This window comes from Budorcas taxicolor, chromosome 4 (assembly GCF_023091745.1).
Source record: "Budorcas taxicolor isolate Tak-1 chromosome 4, Takin1.1, whole genome shotgun sequence".
Taxonomy (NCBI): domain Eukaryota; kingdom Metazoa; phylum Chordata; class Mammalia; order Artiodactyla; family Bovidae; genus Budorcas; species Budorcas taxicolor.
Window position 1 is genome coordinate 50,557,470 of NC_068913.1, and position 20,806 is coordinate 50,578,275.

General features: G+C 37.2%; 1 protein-coding gene and 1 non-coding gene across 2 annotated transcripts in view; both read left to right on the forward strand.

Moving 5' to 3' along the window:
• The window catches only part of LOC128046593 (uncharacterized), a 64,895-nt gene that overhangs the window by 24,328 nt on the left and 19,761 nt on the right, over positions 1-20,806 (forward strand). The window contains 3 exon segments of the mRNA XM_052638734.1: positions 6,850-7,000; positions 8,428-8,563; positions 13,224-13,332. Coding sequence (XP_052494694.1) covers positions 6,850-7,000; positions 8,428-8,563; positions 13,224-13,332 — 396 coding nt within the window.
• Positions 16,244-16,371, forward strand: LOC128047100 (small nucleolar RNA U109). Its single transcript, XR_008199292.1, has one exon. It is a non-coding gene; the product is annotated as a small nucleolar RNA U109 (small nucleolar RNA).

The following is a 20,806-nucleotide window of genomic DNA, read 5'->3' on the forward strand; positions in this document are numbered from 1 at the left end:
AGAAAATGTTTCTCATCTTCCATATTACTAACCTCTGCAGGGGAATCCTCTTTATAAACTGGAAATAAATGGCATGAGAAGGTATGAGTAAGTCAGTGCATCAGGATGTGAATGGATTTGCAGTTCATTCATTTCAAATTGTGTTTGTCTCATGGTATGTTCTTAATGTTACTGATTGAATCTCTAGCCATAGAAAAAATCACACCAAACAGGTGAAAAACAATAAGGAAAACCAAGTTCCAACTTTGTCACCAGCTAACTAAATGACCTTTGGAATGTCATTTCATCTCTCTGAGTTTGGTTTAGCCATTTGCAAAATAGAGAGAGGAAATAATCTCCACAGCTCTTAGTAGCTCTAAGAGTGTACTGTGTCCTTCTAACTCTAAAATTATCATAAGAGTTTCTACTGAAAACTGCCACATAGCCATATAAAGAATGACAACTTTAGCCATGGTTCTTTTGGTTACATAAATCAGAAAACAGCATCAGCTCACTTGAGCATGAAAGGGAAAATTAAAATATAGGGTTGTTTCAGTGTGGCCCGAAAAATGAAGGAAGCCAAATTCATAGGAAGTGAAGTGTCCTTTTAGTGTCCCTGTATTTCTCCCTCGGTCTACTTCTTCCTTATCTCTGCAGGCTCTGATACTCAATTTCCAGGCCAGAATTATATACAGCTGCCAAGTTTTGTCATGCCAGCCATATCGGAGGATTAACTAGCCATTTCTAAATTCCAATTCTAAGGAAGAAAAAATCTGACCAGCTAACACTGGGTATCCAGTCCTCATCTGAGAAGCTATGGCCAGGGGCCAGGATCACAGAGCAGAATCATGGCTGCTGGCAGGAGCCTAGATCTATGGGCAGGGAAAGTAATTAACTCCCAGAGAATAGGAACATCATGGATGATTAATGTGGGGCCGTTAACCCTGGATGCTAAAGACAGTCAAACAGGAGCTTACCCATGAAGCCTCAGTGTTTCCATCTCACAACAGGGGAATAACACCTACTTCACTGAGGTGTTGAAAGAATAACATGCAGTTACATATGTAAAGTACGTAGTCCACTGTTCTCATCCACTAAAATGACATTGGTGCAAATAATGCAGACCCAGTAGGTTTGAATTACTCAGCATAATTCATCTTTTATTTTGGAATTTTTTTCTTGTTGGTCTCATAGTCATTACTAGATGTTTATATTCCTAGAGCCAATACTAACTGAAAAGTATGTTTTAGCAAGTTGGAACAGGCAGAAATGAAGTAGGAAATCCAGGAGAGTTTATTTAGTGTCAGCAGAAATGCTTCTCGGGAATTTGAACACTTACAGAACTGATCCCACAAAAAGATGATCTCCAAATTGACCAGGTGTCACATCCTCCTCTTATTGTTGCCCCCCATCCCACTTTTCAGACACAGTTTCTTTATTATTATGCAAGCAGTGCATTCTACAAATGCACTGGGTAGTACTGCTTAATCTTTAGCATTTCTGCATAATGGATCCAGGAGTATTATTCCTGTTTAATTGCCAAGTAGTAGCCACTTCACAGGTGGCTCAGTAAAGTAGAGAATCCACCTGCCAATGTAGGAGACACAGGTTCTGTCCCTGGTTGGGAAGATCCCCTGGAGAAGGAAATGGCAACCCACTCCAGTATTCTTGCCTGTGAAATCCCATGGATAGAGGAGCCAGGCGGGCTACAGTTCATGGGGTCACAAGATTCAGACACGACTTAGCAACTAAACAACAAGGAAAACAACAATGACTTCAAAGTACTGTTTGGTTCCTCTGGTCTGCTCAAAATAATTCATAAAGACTTTTTTTCTTTCAATTGTTTTTATAGTGGTTGGCATGCTCATATTGTTTTGAGGCAATCTTAGAAATGACCAAAAAAAAGGAAATCTTGCCTTTTGTGTCCACATAAATTGACCTTGAGGACATTATGCTAAGTGAAAGACAAATACTGTAAGATCTCATTCATATGTGGAATCTTAAACAATGAAATCAAACTCATAGATACAGGGGACAGATTGGTGGTTGCCACGGGTAGGGGTGGGCAATATAGGTGAAGGGAGTTAAGACATATAAGATTCCAGTTATAAAATAAATAAGTCATAGAGATATAATGAATAGCATGGTGACTTCGTTAATAATTCTCTATTGCACATTTGAAAATTGCTAGGAGAGTAGATGTTGAAAGAAATTTTGCATCACAAGAAAAAAGAAATTCTGTAACTGTATGGTGATGGACTTATAACTATTTTACAGTATATACAAACATCGAATTATTTTTAATTAGCAAATTACAAATAGAAGGAAGCTCCCTCGTTCTGATGAAGAGCATCTACAAAAGCCTAGAGCTAGCATCATCCTTAGTCAGATATTGAAACTTAGCCCCGTAAGATTGGGAACAAGGCAAGGGTATTCACTTTGACTATTTTTGTTCAATTAAGTAATAGACTTTCTAACAGAGATAATATTAAGTTAAGAAAAATATACACAGCATTAAGATTTTAAATTAAAAAGTAAAACAGTCATTTGAAGATGACACGATTATTTATTTAGAAAATCCTAAAATGTCTACAAGAAAAATACTGTGTCAAAGAAATGTAGTGCATTGCAAAATACAAGGTCAATATACAAAATGAAGTGCATTTCTATGCTATAAGCAACAATTCAAAATTGACATTTTAAAATTAATTTTATAAGTACAACAAGAAACCTAAAAACTTCTTGTTTTTAGAAAAGAACTTTATAAAGGATGTACAAGATCTCAACGCTTAAAGCTACAAAAACATTGTTAGAAGAAATTAAAGAAAATGGAAATAAACGATTTTTTTTTTCAGTTGGAAAACTCACTATCATTGCAATGAAATACCACTTCATACTCACTAGGATAGTTATAATCTAAAAGACAGGTAATAACAAACGCTGATGAAGATGTGGAGAAATAGGAACCATCCCAATTTACATTACACTGGAAATGTAAACTGGTAAAGCTGCTTTGGGAAAACAGTTTGGCAGTTCCTCAAAAAGTTAAACATAGAGTTACCATGCATGCGTGCTGAGTTACTTCAGCCATGTCCAGCTCTTTGCAATTCTATGGACTGTAGCCCACCAGGCACCTCTCTCTGTCTATGGGATTCTCCAGGGAAGAATACTGAAGTGGGTCGCCATGCCTTCCTCCAGGACATCTTCCCAACCCAGGGATCAAACCTGCTTCTTTTACATCTCTTGCATTGGCAGACAGGTTCTTTACCTCTAGCACCACTTGGGAGTTACCATATGATCCAGCAGTTCCACTCATAGTTATATACTAAGAGAAACGAAAACATGTCAGTATAAAAACTTGTACATGAATCCTCATGGCAGCATGGTTCATAATAGCTAAAAAAATGGAGAAAATCCAAATATCCATCATCTCTTGAATGGATAAACCAAATGTGGTGTAGCTGTACAACAGAGAATTATTCAGTTATAAAAAGTAATAAAGCAAGTTCATCTATGTAACTTGCTGCAACATAGATGAACCTTGAAAATATTAAGCGAGGTTAAGGGAGCCAGACACAAAAGAACACAGAAAATATGATTCCATCTATATCAAATGTCCAGAATAGCCAAATCCATAGAGACAGAAAGTAGATTGGTGGTTGCCAGGAGGTGCAGGGAGGGCAAGAATGGATATGGGCTTTCTGTTTAGGTTGATGAAAATATTCAGGTGTTGGTTACACAACTTTGTGAATATACTCAAAACCACTAAATACACTTTTAAGAGTAAATGTTATGTGAATTTTAGCTCAAAGTGCTGTTAAAAAAATTAAACAGGGGTTAAAATTAGCTGTTTTTCAACTATAATCTCTTTCCTATATGGCAGTAACTCTTCCCTAGAAATGCTTATGAGTACATGAAAGGAGCAGCCAAACTTGCTTATATTCCACTGGTCTTTGTGACATCAAAGGCAGATACCTTCCCAGGAAACTACAAGAATCCAATGATGAAGAGTACACCAAATAAAGATGCTATAATCTGAAATCTGTCTCCTACTAGAAAAAAGTGATTCCTCTGAATCTGAGACTTAACAGAACTGAAAGTATCAAAAGAGCAGCTCTCTGAACATTATCAATAACAGGTTCCATCCATAGGACACTTGAGGGATCATATACTACCATAGGTCAATCCCATTTCAACAAATCTTTGCCAGTAGAAATCTCAGTGTAACCAAATACTTCTAAAATCTCAATAATTTAAAATAATAGTAGCCTATACATAAGATAGGTAAGTAACAAAGACCCGCTGTATAGCACAGAATTATATTCAGTATAATAACCTATAATGGGAAAAATCTGAAAAAGGAATAAAGATAACTATATAACTGAATCACTCTGCTGTATACCTGAAACATTGTGAATCAACTATATTTCAGGTTTTTTTTAAAGAGTAATACTTCAGTTCAGTCACTCAGTCGTGTCCGACTCTGCGACCCCATGGACTGCAGCACACCAGGCCTCCCTGTCCACGACCAACTCCAGGAGCTTGCTCAAACTCATGGCCTTTGAGTCGGTGATGCCATCTACCCATCTCATCCACTGTCATCCCCTTCTCCTCCTGCCTTCAATATTGCCCAGCATCAGGGTCTTTTCTAATGAATTAGTTCTTCACATCAGGTGGCCAGTCGCCAAAGTACTGGAGTTTCAGCTTCAGCATCAGTCCTTCCAATGAATATTCAGCATTCATTTCCTTTAGGATGGACTGGTTTGATCTCCTTGCAGTCCAAGGGACTCTCAAAAGTCTTCTCTAACACCACAGTTCAAAAGCATCAGTTCTCGGTGCTCAGCTTTCTTTATAGTCCAACTCTCACATCCATACATGACTACTGGAAAAACCATAGCTTTGACGAGATGGACCTTTGTTAGCAAAGTAATGTCTCTGCTTTTTAATATGCTGTCTAGGTTGGTCATAGCTTTTCTTCCAAGGAGCAAGCGTCTTTTAATTTCATGGCTACAGTCACCATCTGCAGTAATTTTGGAGCCCAATAAATTAAAGTCTGTGACTGTTTCCATTGTTTCCCCATCTGTCTGCCATAACGTGATGAGACTGGATGCCATGATCTTACTTTTTGAATGCTGAGTTTTAGGCCAGCTTTTTCACTTTCCTCTTTCACTTTCATCAAGAGGCTTTTAGTTCTTCACTTTCTGCCATAATGGTGGTATCATCTGCATATCTGAGGCTATTGATATTTCTCCCAGCAATCTTGATTCCAGCTTGTGCTTCATCCAGCCCAGCATTTCACATGATGCACTCTGCATGTAAGTTAAATGAGCAAGGTGACAGTATACATCCCTGACACACTCCTTTCCCAGTTTGGAAAGAGTCCTTTGTTCCACGTCCAGTTCTAACTATTGCTTCTTGACCTGCATACAGATTTCTCAGGAGGCAGGTCAGATGGTCTGGTATTGCCATCTCTTTCAGAATTTTCCACAGTGTGTTGTGATCCACACAATCAAAGGCTTTGGTGTAATCCACACAATCAAAGGCTTTGGTGTAGTCAATGAAGCAGAAGTAGATGTTTTTCTGGAACTCTCCTGGTTTTTCGATGATCCAATGGATGTTGGCAATTTAATCTTTGGTTCCTCTGCCTTTTCTAAATCCAGCTTGAACGTCTGGAAGTTCTTGGTTCACATACTATTGAAGCCTAGCTTGGAGAATTTTGAACATTACTTTGCTAGTGTACGAGATGAGTGCAATTGTGCAGTAGTTTGACATTCTTTGGCATTACCTTTCTTTGGAATTGAAATGAAAACTGACCTTTTCCAGTCCTGTGGCCACTGCTGAGTTTTCCAGTTTTGCTGGCATATTGAGTGCAGCACTTTCACAACATCATCTTTTAGGATTTAAAATAATTCAACTGGAATTCCATCACCTCCACTAGCTTTGTTCATAGTGGTGCTTCTAAGGCCCACTTGACTTCACATTCCAGGATGTCTGGCTCTAGGTGAGTGATCACACCATCGTGGTTGTCTGGGTCATGAAGATCTTTTTTTGTACAGTTCTTCTGTGTATTCTTGCCACCTCATCTTAATATCTTCTGCTTCTGTTAGGTCCATACCATTTCTGTCCTTGACGGTGCCCATCTTTGCATGAAATATTCCCTTGGTATCTCTAATTTTCTTGAAGAGATTTCCCATTCTATTATTTTCCTCTATTTCTTTGCATTGATCACTGCGGAAGGCTTTCCTATCTCTCCTTGCTTTTCTTTGGAACTCTGCATTTAAATGGATATATGTTTCCTTTTCTTCTTTGCCTTTCTCTTCTCGTCTTTTAGCTATTTGTTAGGCCGCCTCAGACAGCCATTTTGCCTTTTTGCTGTTTTCTTTTCCTTGGAGATGGTCTTGATCACTGCCTCCTGTACAGTGTCACAAACCTTCATCCATAGTTCAGGCACCAGATCTAATCCCTTGAATCTATTTGTCACTTCCACTGTAAAAAATTATAGTAGATGTAATAAAAATGCTAGTGCAATAAGAGAAATGGGCTAGCCTGGAATTGATTGTAATGGCATATGACCTATATATGTTATTGTCAACAGGTTTAATTTTAATGCAGTGTAGCTAGATACTAGAGACAGTGCAGTGATGGTAACTCCTAGATGAATAGTAAAAAAGCAAAATACTGTTACATTCAAGGTTTACCACTGGCATCTATTTTGAGCATAATATCCTCCCATGTATTATAAAGAGACCCCCTAGCTAAAGTTCATTATCTAAAAGTTAGGTCACTTGGGCTAAATCTGCTTTCCATTATATTAATAATCTTATATTCTTAAAAGCCAAAAGCAATGTGTTTCCTCTTTTTCTTTAATAGATGCTGTGAGAGAAGTAAGAAAATATTCCTCAACTCATACTATTGAGAAGAGCTCAGCCAGCAGACCTGCTGCCTATGAACATACACAAATGAAACTCTTCAGGTCTCAAAGAAATCTTTACATTTCTGGATTTTCATTATTTTTCTGGCTGTAAGTTTTCTTTAAAGCACAATTTTAAAACATGATTTATGTTTCTCATTTTTTCCACCTACGGTGTAGATTTTTCTGCTGTACTATTTAACACAGTAACATCTTATTTGAAAGAACTCAGATGGCAGACCCAAATAACAAATAATAATCCTGGCGTGTAGGTTGGATAAGCCCATAAGGTCCTGCAGGATCTCACCCCTGCTGCTCTCTGGAGCCTCCTTTTGTACTCTTTTCTGACACATATACCACCGTTGCACCCACACTGTCCTTTGCTGCTCCTTAACTCATTCATTCATTATTGCAACAAATATTTATTGAGTTCCTTTTGCGTACCCAACTCCTTCCTACTTCAGGGTCTTCACACCAACTTTTCCTTCTGCCAAAACACTCTTCCCTTCCTTCTCTCCCTGGTTAATTTCTACTCATCCTTAGCTCCTTTCTCAGGTAAGCTGAGACCTGTGACCATCATTTCCCCAAAGTAGGTAGGTCTCCTATTGTACACTCCCATAGAACGTGTAGTGTGTATACTTTTCTTCCAAGTGTCATTTAATTACTCATGGTTGTAATTAAACACTGTTTTAACTCTCGCCTCCCCAACTAAAGCCTAAACTCTTTGAGAGCAGAGCCATTGTCTTGTTTCCAATTATATCCCCAATGCCTGGCATAGTAATTAACACTTAGCAGTTCTTGAATTGGATACTTGAAGATAACAATTACTATTAGTAACAATGGAGGTTACTCATCAATACAAGTAGGAGAGTAGTTTTTAGGTTTAGCCAGCCTTCCACAATGCTCTTTTTATTTATTTACTTTGACCAAGAGGCATGTGAGATCTTATTTCCACAGCCAGGGATTGAATCCATGCCCCTGCATTGGAAGCACAGGGGCTCAAGTCTTAACCACTGACCACAAGGTAAATCCTGCACAGTGCTCTTTACATAGCAGATTTTGAACTGAGGGGGATAATTTCTTACTGGCCCTGCCACAATGTCCAAAATTCTCTTTCTTCTCCTCCTGGCCAAAGTCCTCTTCAGAGAAAAATAAGTAAGTCCCACTGAACCCACATTCTAAAAGTTAGTCTTCTGGCAAAAATTTCAAAGAAATGAGACACAGGCTTCTTTTAACTAGGACTTGGATTATGTATTTGTCTTCTTTAAACCCTGGAGGAGGAAATGGCAACCCACTCCAGTATTTTTGCCTAGAGAATGCCATGGACAGAGGAGCCTGGCAGGCTACAGTCCATGAGGTCACAGGGAGTCAGACATGACCGAGTGACTGAACACACACTTCTTTAAACATCCTCCCTTGCTTAAATACTACCACACCCACACCTGAAGGGGAGTTACTGAATGATTAGTGCTTAAAGTCACAGTTCTTGGGGATTAGTCTAGTTATACACTACTCTGACATTTTTTTTATTTTCTTAGAGTGTTGAGACGTCTGGTTACCCTTATCACTCAGCTGGCAAAAGAGCTGTCAAACAAAGGAGTACTTAAACGTCAAGCAGAAAATATTAACCAGGCTGCCAAAAAATTCATGGAAGAAAATGAAAGACTGAAACGGGTATTTAAATTTTTTTTTTTTTAAAAACTGGTGTAAATGTTTTTTGGTATTCCCAAGGGGTGGTATATTTTTTTCAGCCTCAAAAAGAGCATTTTTATATTTTATAAGCAGAAAATGACCATAAATAACAGAATTTTACAATACGATTGTTCCAGAAGTATTTTATTATCTTTAGATTTCTGAGTTCTCACAGTTTCCCTCAGTAGTAGATTAATGCCATTGGACCTACTTCCTGTGATTCAAGAAGAAAAAGTTCTGAGAATATGAATTTTAGTTCCTTTATTACCATTAATTTTACTTTATAACATAAGGCAAGTTTTAATAAGTCTCTCTTAAGTTTCCATTTCCCATTCAGTTAAATTACTGTTAAGACTTTGTGTGTGTGTTTCTTTAAATGATGTTTATATAAGAAGCAGAGAAAAATAATTGATATAGATTGAAGATGGCATATAATATTTTCAGTCTCTTAATTTGGGTTATGTTGCTAATAATTCTTTGAGAACCCCTATACTGTCTTTCCCCTGCTACTCAGGGAGAGTGAAAATCATTTACTGATGTTTTCCATGTTAAGTAAAAAGAACAAATGAGAAAATGGAAGATACAAAAATTACTTTGGGTATTTTTTTTCTTAACTTTAAAATTTAGGAGTCAGATTTCATAGCTTGAGTGTTTTCAGTTCATGTTAAGCCCTATAACCTATAAGTTTTCCTAATTCTGCCTCTTAGGAAAAAAAGTCAAAAGAACCATTCATAAGTGAAACATTTTTTTAAATAATTCCTAACATAATGCAATAAGATTATTTCCCTATTACAGATTAATGAAGTGCAATCAATTATAAATTACATCAAATTATATTTATGTAAGGGCTTCCCTGATAGCTCAGTTGGTAAAGAATCCTCCTGCAATGCAGGAGACCCCAGTTCAGTTCCTGGGTTGGGAAGATCTGCTGGAGAAGGGATAGGCTACCCACTCCAGTATTCTTGCACTATCCTTGTGCCTCAGCTAGTAAAGAATCCACCTGCAATGTGGGAGACCTGTGTTTGATCCCTAGATTGGGAAGATCGCCTGGAGAAGGGAAAGGCTACCCACTCCAGTATTCTGGCCTGGAGAATTCCTGGACTGCATAATCCATGGGGTTGCAAAGAGCTGGACAAGATTGAGTGGCTTTCACATAAAAAGCGTTGTAAGTCTAACAGTAGAGAATTACCCAAATCCTAAAGCCCAGCCTCTTACAGAAAGAACTCTAAGCATCACCTTTTATTCTAAAAGAGTTACCTATTAACTAGAACAATATAAAGCTCTCTAAAACTATTGTTGTTGTTCATTTGCTAAATTGTGTCTGATTCTTCGCCACCCCATGGACTGCAGCACGCCGGGCTTCCCTGTCCTCACTGTCTCTGGAGTTTGCTCAAACTCACGTCCATTGAGTTGATGATGCTATCCAACCAACTCATCCTCTGTAACCCCCTTCTCCTCCTGCCTTCAGTCTTTCTCAGCATCAGTTTTTTTCCCAATGATTTGACTCTTCACATCATATGGCCAAAGTATTAGAGTGTCAGCTTTAGCATCAGTCCTTCCAATGAATATTCAGGGTTGATTCCTTCAAGATTGACAAGGTTTATCTCCTTGCTGTCTAAAGGACTCTGAAGAGTCTTCTCTACCACCTATTAAATAAGGGAAAACTCATTGCAAAAAAAAATAGTTTTGATGCTACAGTATCATGGTCACCTGTTCAAAAACCCATGTTTTATTTATGATGTCTGCCTTATTACCACTACACAAATAGGATTCAGAAATGTTTCTTTGGGTAGATTTTAACAGCATCTTTTAAGGAAACATTTAAAGAATAAGCACTGGTTTGTATTTTTACTTTTTTTTGTTCTGTTTTGAAAAAAGCTTTGGTCCATAGACATCATGTAACTTTCAATTGGTCGTTAAGCTGTGTCAGTGTTTCTGTGTTCAGAGACAAACAGTATGTCACCATTGTTTCAGCAATACAGTCAGACTTATTTTGTACGTTAATATTATTTGCTTCATTTTCTGTCCTTTGATCTCATTTTATAATGGTAAAAACATCTCTTCATTCTCTATAAGAGACACATTATCTAATGGAAAGTGTTTTACCCTAAAGTTCAAGAGATTTGGGTGCCAGTCCCAAATCTGCCAGTAATTAATTAGCATTGTGATCTGGGGCAAGTCACCACATTTGTTCTGGGTCTCAAGTTTATAAATAATAACTCACATTGTTCACAGGCTTTACAGTAAGGTATTAACTCTTTGAATTGTTGCAACCACCCTAAGAGGTTGGTGCTGTTAATATTTGCATTTTATAGATGAAGAAATGGAGGCACAGAAAGGTTAAGTGACTTATATAAAATCATTCCACTAATAAGAGACAGAACTAAGGTTTGAATCCAGGCAGGTAGCCTTCCTCTAGAATCCACACTCTTAACCACATTGTTTAGTTCCCTTTGATCATATGCTAGCCCATGAAATGACTTGCAGATGGTGCATGGGACCCCATTCTGCTGTGATATTCAGTTAATGAGATACTTATGAAAGACCAGTTAACTTATATATGCCTGCTTTAAAATAACAATGCTGGAGCTTGACTGCTTACTTGTTTTTTCCCAGCCACTTACCCCGGTGGGGTAAGGTGGGCAGGACAGTTTACATGTGCATCACTGTAGCTGGTAGCTATAGCATTTCAGATTCCAGGGCTCTTGGTCTTTCTCCAGCATCAAGTTACACATAATAATAATTCAATAATAAAGTTGAACAGGTTTATAGGTGCATTAGTGAAAGCTTATTTACAAGACCAACACCAAATTCAACTTTTCCAAGTCAGTGGCCTATTAATTCAGGCAGTCAGTGTAAGCTTTCCTGTAACTCATTGGTTCTCTTCCGATTTGGATAATCACTGAAGACTGTGCGAAATGAATTCAAGTGAAGTATAGCAAGGATTGCGTTGAAGTGGTCAACAGACCTGTAGAATTCAGAGGGATTTTTTTTTCCTAGTCTCCGCTCTTAAAAAAAAAAATGTTTTTTTTTAAATGTTAAAGATATGAGACTTCTTCAGTTTTAGTAAGTACTTCAGTTCTTTATCTCTTAAAAAAATATTCTTGGGATGACATATTCATTTGAGTTTCAATCCCTCCTTTGATCTGCCTGATCTCTGTTGTAGCACAGCAGTATTGTATTTGATCTTGTGCTACAGTATTTATGTTCATCTCATCGTTTCCACTAGCCTGAGTTTGCTAAGTTGCTTCAGTCGTGTCCAACTCTGTGCGACCCCATAGACAGCAGCCCACCAGGCTCTCCCGTCCCTGGGATTCTCCAGGCAAGACTACTGGAGTGGGTTGCCATTTCCTTCTCCAGTGCATGAAAGTGAAAGGTGAAAGTGAAGTCTCTCAGTCGTGTCCGACTCCTAGCGACCCCATGGACTGCAGCCCACCAGGCTCCTCCATCCATGGGATTTTCCAGGCAAGAGTACTGGAGTGGGTTGCCATTGCCTTCTCCTCAAGCCTGAGTTAACCTGAGAGCAAAAGATTGTATTTCTGTTATATTTTTACTCCTTATACTACATAGTATTGTAGAATATTTGCATGTAGTAGTAGCAGTGCTAAGTAGAACATTGTCTTGTTTTGTTTAATATATCAGTGTTTTAATATGTCAGTTTACATTAGGAAAGAAATCACCCTGCAGTAGAAATTCTTTTCTATGTCAGTCTATTTTAAATTGTCCTGAGTTAATTTTTTTTTCCTGACTGTTGAGGTTTTCTGTATCAAATTGCTGCCTTTTTACTTAGTCAAATAACCCATGTCAATATGTACATGTTCTGTTTTTCAAACATTAATTTAACATCTTTAACTAAACATCTGAAAATGTTCTTTTTAATGTCAACTACTTACTTCTATTAACACTGATGATTTCCATCCAGGCTATGAAATTTTTACCCCATGATGTTTTTATTTTAATCAAATATTTTACTATTCAGATCTTAATTTTTCTTGCCTAGAAAAGATAAGCTACAAACATAAAACAAACACTTTAAAAGCCAGAATAGATTTGAAAATACAAAGAATATTATGAAAGATTAACTGGATAAAAGTAATTTGGAGACCATTCAATGTAAATTAGGTAGAATTGTCCAAGCATAGAGGTGGCCCTGTCATACTCCACTTACCCATTTCTATCCTGAAAACATGTTTTTTTTTTTTACAAATCATCAATATAAAACTAGTCTGAGTAGACCGCTCTGCAGTTGGAACATAAAGGCTTTCCAATTAATATTATCCTCAGAACTATTTTTTTCCTTAGATTAACATCACATATTAAAAAAAAGATATGTTTTATCTGAATACTTCTGAAAATATAATTTTAATTGTAGCCCAGCCAGAAACTCTTGTTATTTTCATGTCAGAGGTTTCAATTGTAGAAAAATGTGTGTGTGTGTGTGTGTGTGTGTGTGTGTGTGTGTGTTTGCCAAAAACCAGGTTTCTGTTAACAGAAGTTTACATTGTAAAAAAGTATAAAGCACTAAAAAGGACAAAGAATAAAGGCCAATAATTTAAAATATGTTATTTAGCTCTTTTCCTAAAAAAAAGTCTGGCTATTACAATCTAAGATTACTTCTTTCTATAACTCTCTTTTCTGATAGCTCTTGAAAAACTATGGCAAGGAAGAAGAACACGTTTTGGAAGCAGAAAATAAAAAACTAGAAGAAGACAAAGAAAAACTGAAAACTGAATTAAAGAAGGCTTCAGATGGTAACGTTGTATGCCTGCACAAAAGTAGAAGTATCATATTTTATGCTGTTAAACTTCACTGCTTTTGCTAAAACGAAACAGTGGCTACATGTTCTTCTGGCTAAAGTACCAAGGGTGACCTATTTACAAATTCCTGCTCAAATATGAAGATAAAACTTTGTTTCAGCCAAGAGAAACATGCTCTGTTTTACAGACAAACATGTAGGTGTTTCAGATCTGTGTTGTAAATACAAATGTTCCTGCCTTAGCAAAAGACCTATGTTCCTGAAAAGTTGCTTGTAAACACATTTGGAAAATTATCACAGTTTTTCATCATAGTACATTGCTGCTAAAAGAAGCAATGACAGGGGAAAAGTTTTGGTTATAAGATAAGGTTATAATATTAGGGCTTGAGATAAGCCCTAATATTTTCTACCTGCCAGATATAAGGAAAATGTTCCTTGAAAGAAATGATATGGACAGAGTAAGCCACAGACTGGGATGTCAGTAGAGTTCAGTGTCTGATTCCAAAATACATTGCAGTAAGGACTTGGGGTAGGACATCCCAACTCCCATTTCCCTGAAGGCAGCTATTTCTTCTGCATTTTTTATTTTTTTGAAAAACAGTTCTTTTAGTATCTTCTTATTCTTAGACAAGGAACAAATTATTATTGCCTGCAGCTGCATAGCACTGAAAAGTTCTAAATCTGATGTCATCCAAGAAACTGCCTCAAAGGTGATGGCTTGACCCCTGAGCAACATTCCAGCTTATGACAGATAGTCCTTGATGTTGTCCAAATACTGGGAACCTCTCAGGCAGAGTCAAGATAGTGATCAATGCATAGGCCTTCTCCAATTTCAGATCTCTTCCACTGCTTTGTGTTGGAAATAAATTGGAAAACATTCAGTAATTGAATAAAAATACTTTATGCCATTTGTAAGTTTAGATTAAAAAAAATAGGCCTCAGTACAATTTTCTGTAATACACCTTGCTATTGTTGATTATGTATATTGTTTGGACAGAGTTGAGTTCATCAAGATGTATTTGCATTTGAAATGGAAAGCCTGAAGATAAAAGCTAATTGCTTAAAAAAATCCGTAGGGTATTTCATCTGATATAAAATGTATAGTCACTTTCCTACTTCTTATTTAAAGTAAAAAAAAATCATTTAGAAGCAGTAAGTTAAAAAATAATTTACTCTTCCAGACAAAGTGGTAGATGGTGTGTTTGGTATAGTATAGCTCAAAATTCTAAATCTTCCCATAGTTGTACTTTTGGCTCTTCTGCAGTTCCAAATAATTTGGAACATGATCACGAAGTTTTAACATTTGTATGAAAATAAATTTAGTAATCAGACATTTCAGAAGAGAATTAGTGTTCTTTTTTTACCCAACACAAAATATTGCTGGTAATCCTTCTGAAGAATGCAAGGGACTATTTCCAAAATACCTTTAATTAGTTTAAAAAATTATTTTAAATTCCTGCTTTTTTTAATATCTGCCAAGGATCCTTTTCCTTTAGTTGTAAGCAGAGTAGGACAGAAATAAAAGGCAGACAAGAGGAGGTTGTGTGCCATACTTCCTCTCTTAACCCTGGCCAGCTTAGTTTTTTCCTCCCTTTGCTTTTTAAAAAATCCAGCTCATGTATTTTGAGTTTTAACTTCACAAGTCGGATATATAACCCTAAACTCAGTGTTATTTTGAGTAATATAAAGAAGTTCAATATTTCTTTGACAATTCAGATGTTTGGAGATGAACTCTTTTATAATATAGGCATTTTGTTTATGATCGGATAACAAGTGATTGCAATTTTCCTATTTGAAGTATAGACTGCAGAACTACTTTCAAAGTGAATCAAGGTGGAAGTAAAGCAGATTTTACCTGTTTGAGTACGTTCTGTTTGGTTTCTGCAAGGAGTGTAGTATTTTATGAACACATTTTATTTTAGATAACATTGTTACTGACCTTGAGAAGATCCAAGTTCCATTTCTAATGGAGGTATAACCTTGGCTGTGTTCTCTTGACCTATACTAGTCAAATTTGTTAAGACAAGAACTAAGAAATAAATTAGTAGTTCAAGGTATGGATGAGTTCAGCAGCACAATGCTTTGTATATAGTACCATTCAAATAATATTCATAGATTTCTAAAAATTGAGAGCATTAAGACTGATGGTGCTTAAGAAATGTTTCAGGAAGTTCTCTTATATTTAAAAACTGAGTAGAAAGGCAGTGTGGTATATTTTTTTAAAGAGGTAAATAGAATATTGTCCTTATGCATGGTCTTACCCTTAGTGTTTCTTTATAATCTTGGTGAAACATTTTCTCCAAATATATTAGTGGAAGTAAAGCACAGATACAAATGTCTATTTAAACTGATTCAATCCAAATTGGGAAAGTATTCTGAAAGCAGTATTAAGAGCACTCACTCTATCAGCAGTGCCAAAACCTCCATCAGTTTTTAAACACCAGCTCAGATTTTTCACCAGTTAGTTAGTAAATGACCTGTGCTCCAGTGCAGTCATATGACCCTAGTGAGCCAAAGGAGAGCATGCATGTCCCCAAGCATCCAATTTACACTCAAGACTAACTTAGTCAGGTGTAAGGACCTGATCTGTCATTTTTAATGATCTGTTTAATGGTAGCTCTGATGTCCCAGTGTGTGGAGTAATTGGGAAAGGGCACTGCCATGAAAAATGAGAACTTAAGCTCTGAAGAATTTACAAAGTTCACAAGCCCTCATAATAAAAGTAGACCTTGTATGTAGCAGAAACTTTCTGATATCCAAGGAGATTGACTTCAAAAGATTCTTCCCAGGAGAGCTTCCCAGGATTTACTCTTAATACCTTCTCAGTGCTTACTCTTGAAACTAGAGGAAATATGTATCATTCAGTCATTGCATGCATCCAGGCAATGATTTTAAGTGTGATTGAGTTGTACATGAAAATGTCTCTTCCTCATTCCTTTAGGAGCAGAAGTATCCGTAGCATGCTACATTGAAAGTTCTCAGGGCTGGCAGTCTAACAGTAGAAGCTGAGTACTAGTGTATGTCTCCTACATAAAGGGAAAAGAAAAAAAAAGTGACTGAGGCAAATTCCTTGACCCTGCCATTATTCTTTCTTCTTTATCTTCCCTTTCTTTTTCTTTCCATCAGCAATTTTGGGGGGAACTATTCAAATAACATTCATTGTAAGGTGGAATGTAAGAATCTGCCACATTGCAGATGAATTCTTTACTAGCTGAGCCACCAGGGAAGTCCACGAATGCTGGAGTGGGTAGCCTATCCCTTCTCCAGCATATCTTCCTGACCCAGAAATAGAACCAGGGTCTCTTGCATTGCAGGTGGATTCTTTACCAGCCGAGCTACCAGGGAAACCGATTCAAATAACTTATTCATTGTAAGATCATTTAACATGGAGCATAACTATCCTTAAAAAGCAACCTATTGAGGATAAAGCAAATTTTTATTTATTTTTCTTCTAGTTTTATTGAAATATAATTGACAAATGGCACTGTATAAGTTTAAGGTGTGGGATTCCCAGGTGACTCAGTGGCCAAGAATCACCTACCAGTGCAAGAGATGCAGGAGACACCGGTACGATCCCTGGGTCAGGAAGATCCCCTGGAGTAGGAAATGGCAGGCTACTCTAGTATTCTTGCCTGGGAAGTTCCATAAACAGAGGAGCCTGGCAGATTACAGTCCATAGGATCACAAAGAGTCAGACACGACTTAGCAACTGAGCACATATCATGCAGGTTTAAGGTGTACAGTTTAATAATTTGATTTATCGATACATGCATCATGAAATGATTATCACAATGTTTAGTGAACATCCTTCATCTCATTATAAAATTAAAGAATAGAAAAAAAATTTTTTTCTTGTGTTGAGATCTCTTAGGATTTACTCTCTTAACAACTTTCAAAACTAACACACACCAGTGTTAATTGTATTAATCATGTTGTACATTACACCCCTGCTGCTGCTGCTGCTGCTAAGTCGCTTCAGTCATGTCTGACTCTGTGCGACCCCACAGATGGCAGCCCACCAGGCTCTGCCGTCCCTGGGATTCTCCAGGCAAGAACACTGGAGTGGGTTGCCGTTTCCTTCTCCAATGCATGAAAGTGAAAAGTGAAAGTCAAGTCGCTCAGTCGTGTCCGACTCTTAGCGACCCCATGGACCGCAGCCTACCAGGCTCCTCCGTCCATGGGATTTTCCAGGCAAGAGTACTGGAGTGGGGTGCCATTGCCTTCTCCACATTACATCCCTAGAGCTTACTTATCTTATAACTGGGAGTTGGCACATTTTGACTGCCTTCCTCTAACTCCCCCTCCCCCACTCGGCTCTCTTTCTGTGAGTGTGGTTTTGATGTGATTGACTTACAGCAGTATACTAGTTCCTTTAACACAACATAGTGATGTGGTGTTTTAAACATTTCAGACTGATCACCACAGTAAGTCTTATGACCATGTCACCATACAAAGATAACACATAATTATTGACTGTATCCCCCACACTGTACATTTCATACCTGTGGCTCATTTATTTTGCAACTGAAAATTTGTACTTCCTTTTTTTAAATTTCTTCTAGGCTTCTCATCATCATCATCATTATTATTATTATTATTGTTATAATATAGGATGCAGGATCTTAGTTCCCCAACCAGGGATCTGACCTATGCCCCTTGCAGTGGAAGGGCTGAGTCTTAACCACTAGACCACCTGGGAAGTCTGGAAATTTGTCCTTCTTAATCTCCTCACCTGTTTCTTTCTTCTCCTTAACTTCCCCCTCCCCCATCCCCACCCCTGGCAAACACTTGTTTATTCTCTATATATAACTTTGTATCTTGTTATGTTTGTTCATTTGTTTGTCTTTTTTATTGCACATAGAAGTGAAATAATACAGTATTGGTCTTTCTCTGTCTGACTTATCTCACTTAGCCTACCTTCTAGGTTGTACATTACACCCTTCTAGGTCCAACCATGTTGTAACTCATGGCAAGATCTCATTCTTTTTTATAGCTGAGTAATAATAATATTCTTGCCTGGGAAATCCCATGAAAAGAGGAACCTGGCAGACTACAGTTCATGGTATCACAGAGTCAGACACAACTTAGCAACTAAACAACAACAAATATTCCGTAGTGTGTGTTTGGGTGTGTGTGTGTGTGTCACATTTTTTTTACCCATTTATCTATTGATGGGTAATTAGGTTGTTTCCATATCTTGGTTGTTGTAACTAATGCTACAGTGAGGTACATGTATCTTATGTTCTCTAATTGGTGTTTTAGTTTTCTTCAGAGGAGTGCTATTGCTGGAGATAAAGCAAATTTTAAACGTTACTCAAAGTCTGTACAAGTAGAACAGAAACTGAGTGTAAAGGCCCATTCTGTGTACCTAAGTATTGGCAGCGTATAACGGGGACCTTAGATTTGAATCAGGACACAGAATCTTCTAATCCTTTTTAAACTTCAAGTTTATTAACTAGTTATTTTATTCAACTCTCAACTAGTTTACTCAACTCTGTTCCTGGATAAATGCTTCCATTTCACCATGGCTTACCTTGAAAAGAAATAACATTCTAGCATTTCCTTTTACAGACCAGCTTCTCTACCCTTAGCATGTTTGAGTTTTGTTTTTTTTTTAAATCATCATCCTCTAAAGCCAGTAATACACAAGTCATAGCTAACATGGGTACCAGAGAGTAAAAATAGTTGAAGTGCTTTACAAGAGAAACTGAAGATCGAGATAAGAGAAAATTACAGAAAAATTACTATTCTGTATATCAGTAACCCTGTATTTCTGCCTCTTGAGTCTTAAACAAGAATAAGACAGATTTAAAACTGTGGGGTTTCTAGTTTCTTGCAAAGTAACTGTTTGAGCCATCTATCTAGCTAAAAATAAATTCTCAAAGTCCAAACTAAGCATATCTTACAGTTGCAAATTCTTGTGGGTGTAAACTGAACTATCTTTAACTTGCACTTATATCAAAGCCACCATCTTATTTTTAATTTTGCAGTGCTTTTTAAAAAATTGGTAGGTTTAGTCATATATGTTTTTTGCTTTATGACCTTTTAACAAATGTTTTTATGCTTTGAGTAAGAAAACACATGTATTTTCTCCTCTGTTTACTTATCTGGAAATTTCTGCTTCTTTAATATCTCCTTCTTTTCCTTTGAAGCAAAGTCCATATTTTTAAAAAATAGCATAGATTATTTGATGGATATGGCAATAGACTATATGTTATTAACAATATATCAGTTATTTAAATCAAATAAAATATATGACCCATCCCTTTAGTCAGCTTTTAACTCTTAGGTTGTTTTTTTAATTTTTAAATAAAGGGTATATTGCCATTGATTAGTGTATATTATCTCTACATGCAGTTAGCATTATTATCAAACCAGAAGAAGGAGACTTTCTTGCTGTGGACTATTTCCTGGAACAAATATGTCATAGTGATATGTTCTCCTGCTTGGTTCCCTGTCACATTCCCATTTAGTTGTAATGTTTTCCATTTTGTGAGCTTCTTATCTGTTTCCAGGCCCTTTTCATGTAAAATAAACTATATAATTGATATACAGTGACCAAAAGGAATAGCTCCAGGGAAAATAGTAACTGAAGACAGAAACTCAAGGATGGCCTTCATAGCATTGACAGTGTGTGCTGTGCTTCGTCACTCAGTCGTGTTCAACTCTTTGTGGCCCCATGGACTGTGGCCCACCAGGCTCCTCTGTCCATGGAGATTCTCCAAGCTAGAATACTGGAATGGTGCCCTCCTCCAGGGGATTTTCCCAATTCAAGGATCAAACCCAGGTCTCCCACAATGTAGGCAGATTCTTTACCATCTGAGCCACCAGCGAAGCCCCAAAATACTGGAGTGAGTAGCCTATCCCTTCTCCAGGGGAACTTCCTGACCCAGGAATCAAACTGGGGTCTCCTGCATTGCAGGTGGATTCTTTACCAGCTTAACTACCCAGGAAGCCAGCAAGCATAAGTAATGCTACCTAAAGAAAAGCTTTCATTAGCTCTACAAAGGGGCATTACGGCAAGAGAAAATATTCTTTTCCCTGGAGAGATTATAACCTTGATGAATGCCAACATATATACATGAAGTGACTACAAATTATTCCTTCCTCTGTGTGACATATGAGTTAGTTTACTGAAAAAAAAAAAAAAAAAACTGGAGTAGAGAGTGTTAAATGCATACCAAATAATGGAATGTTCAGATGATTAAAATGTAATCAAGCATAACTCTCTGAATATGTTGATAGACATATTGATTGAATCAGTTTGTTTCAGGTTTCTGTGTAATTGCCCCATGCGGTACAGAAATTAAACTGGACAACTCTACTCTAAAGATACTTTCAAAATGGATGGGAAGCATTCAGCCAGGAAAGTGAGCTGAAAAAGGAAGAAAACCTCTCCTTCCTAAAGCAAAATCTCATTGCAGCATCCTGTATCTATATAGTATTTGTTCTTTCTATAAGAAAAATAG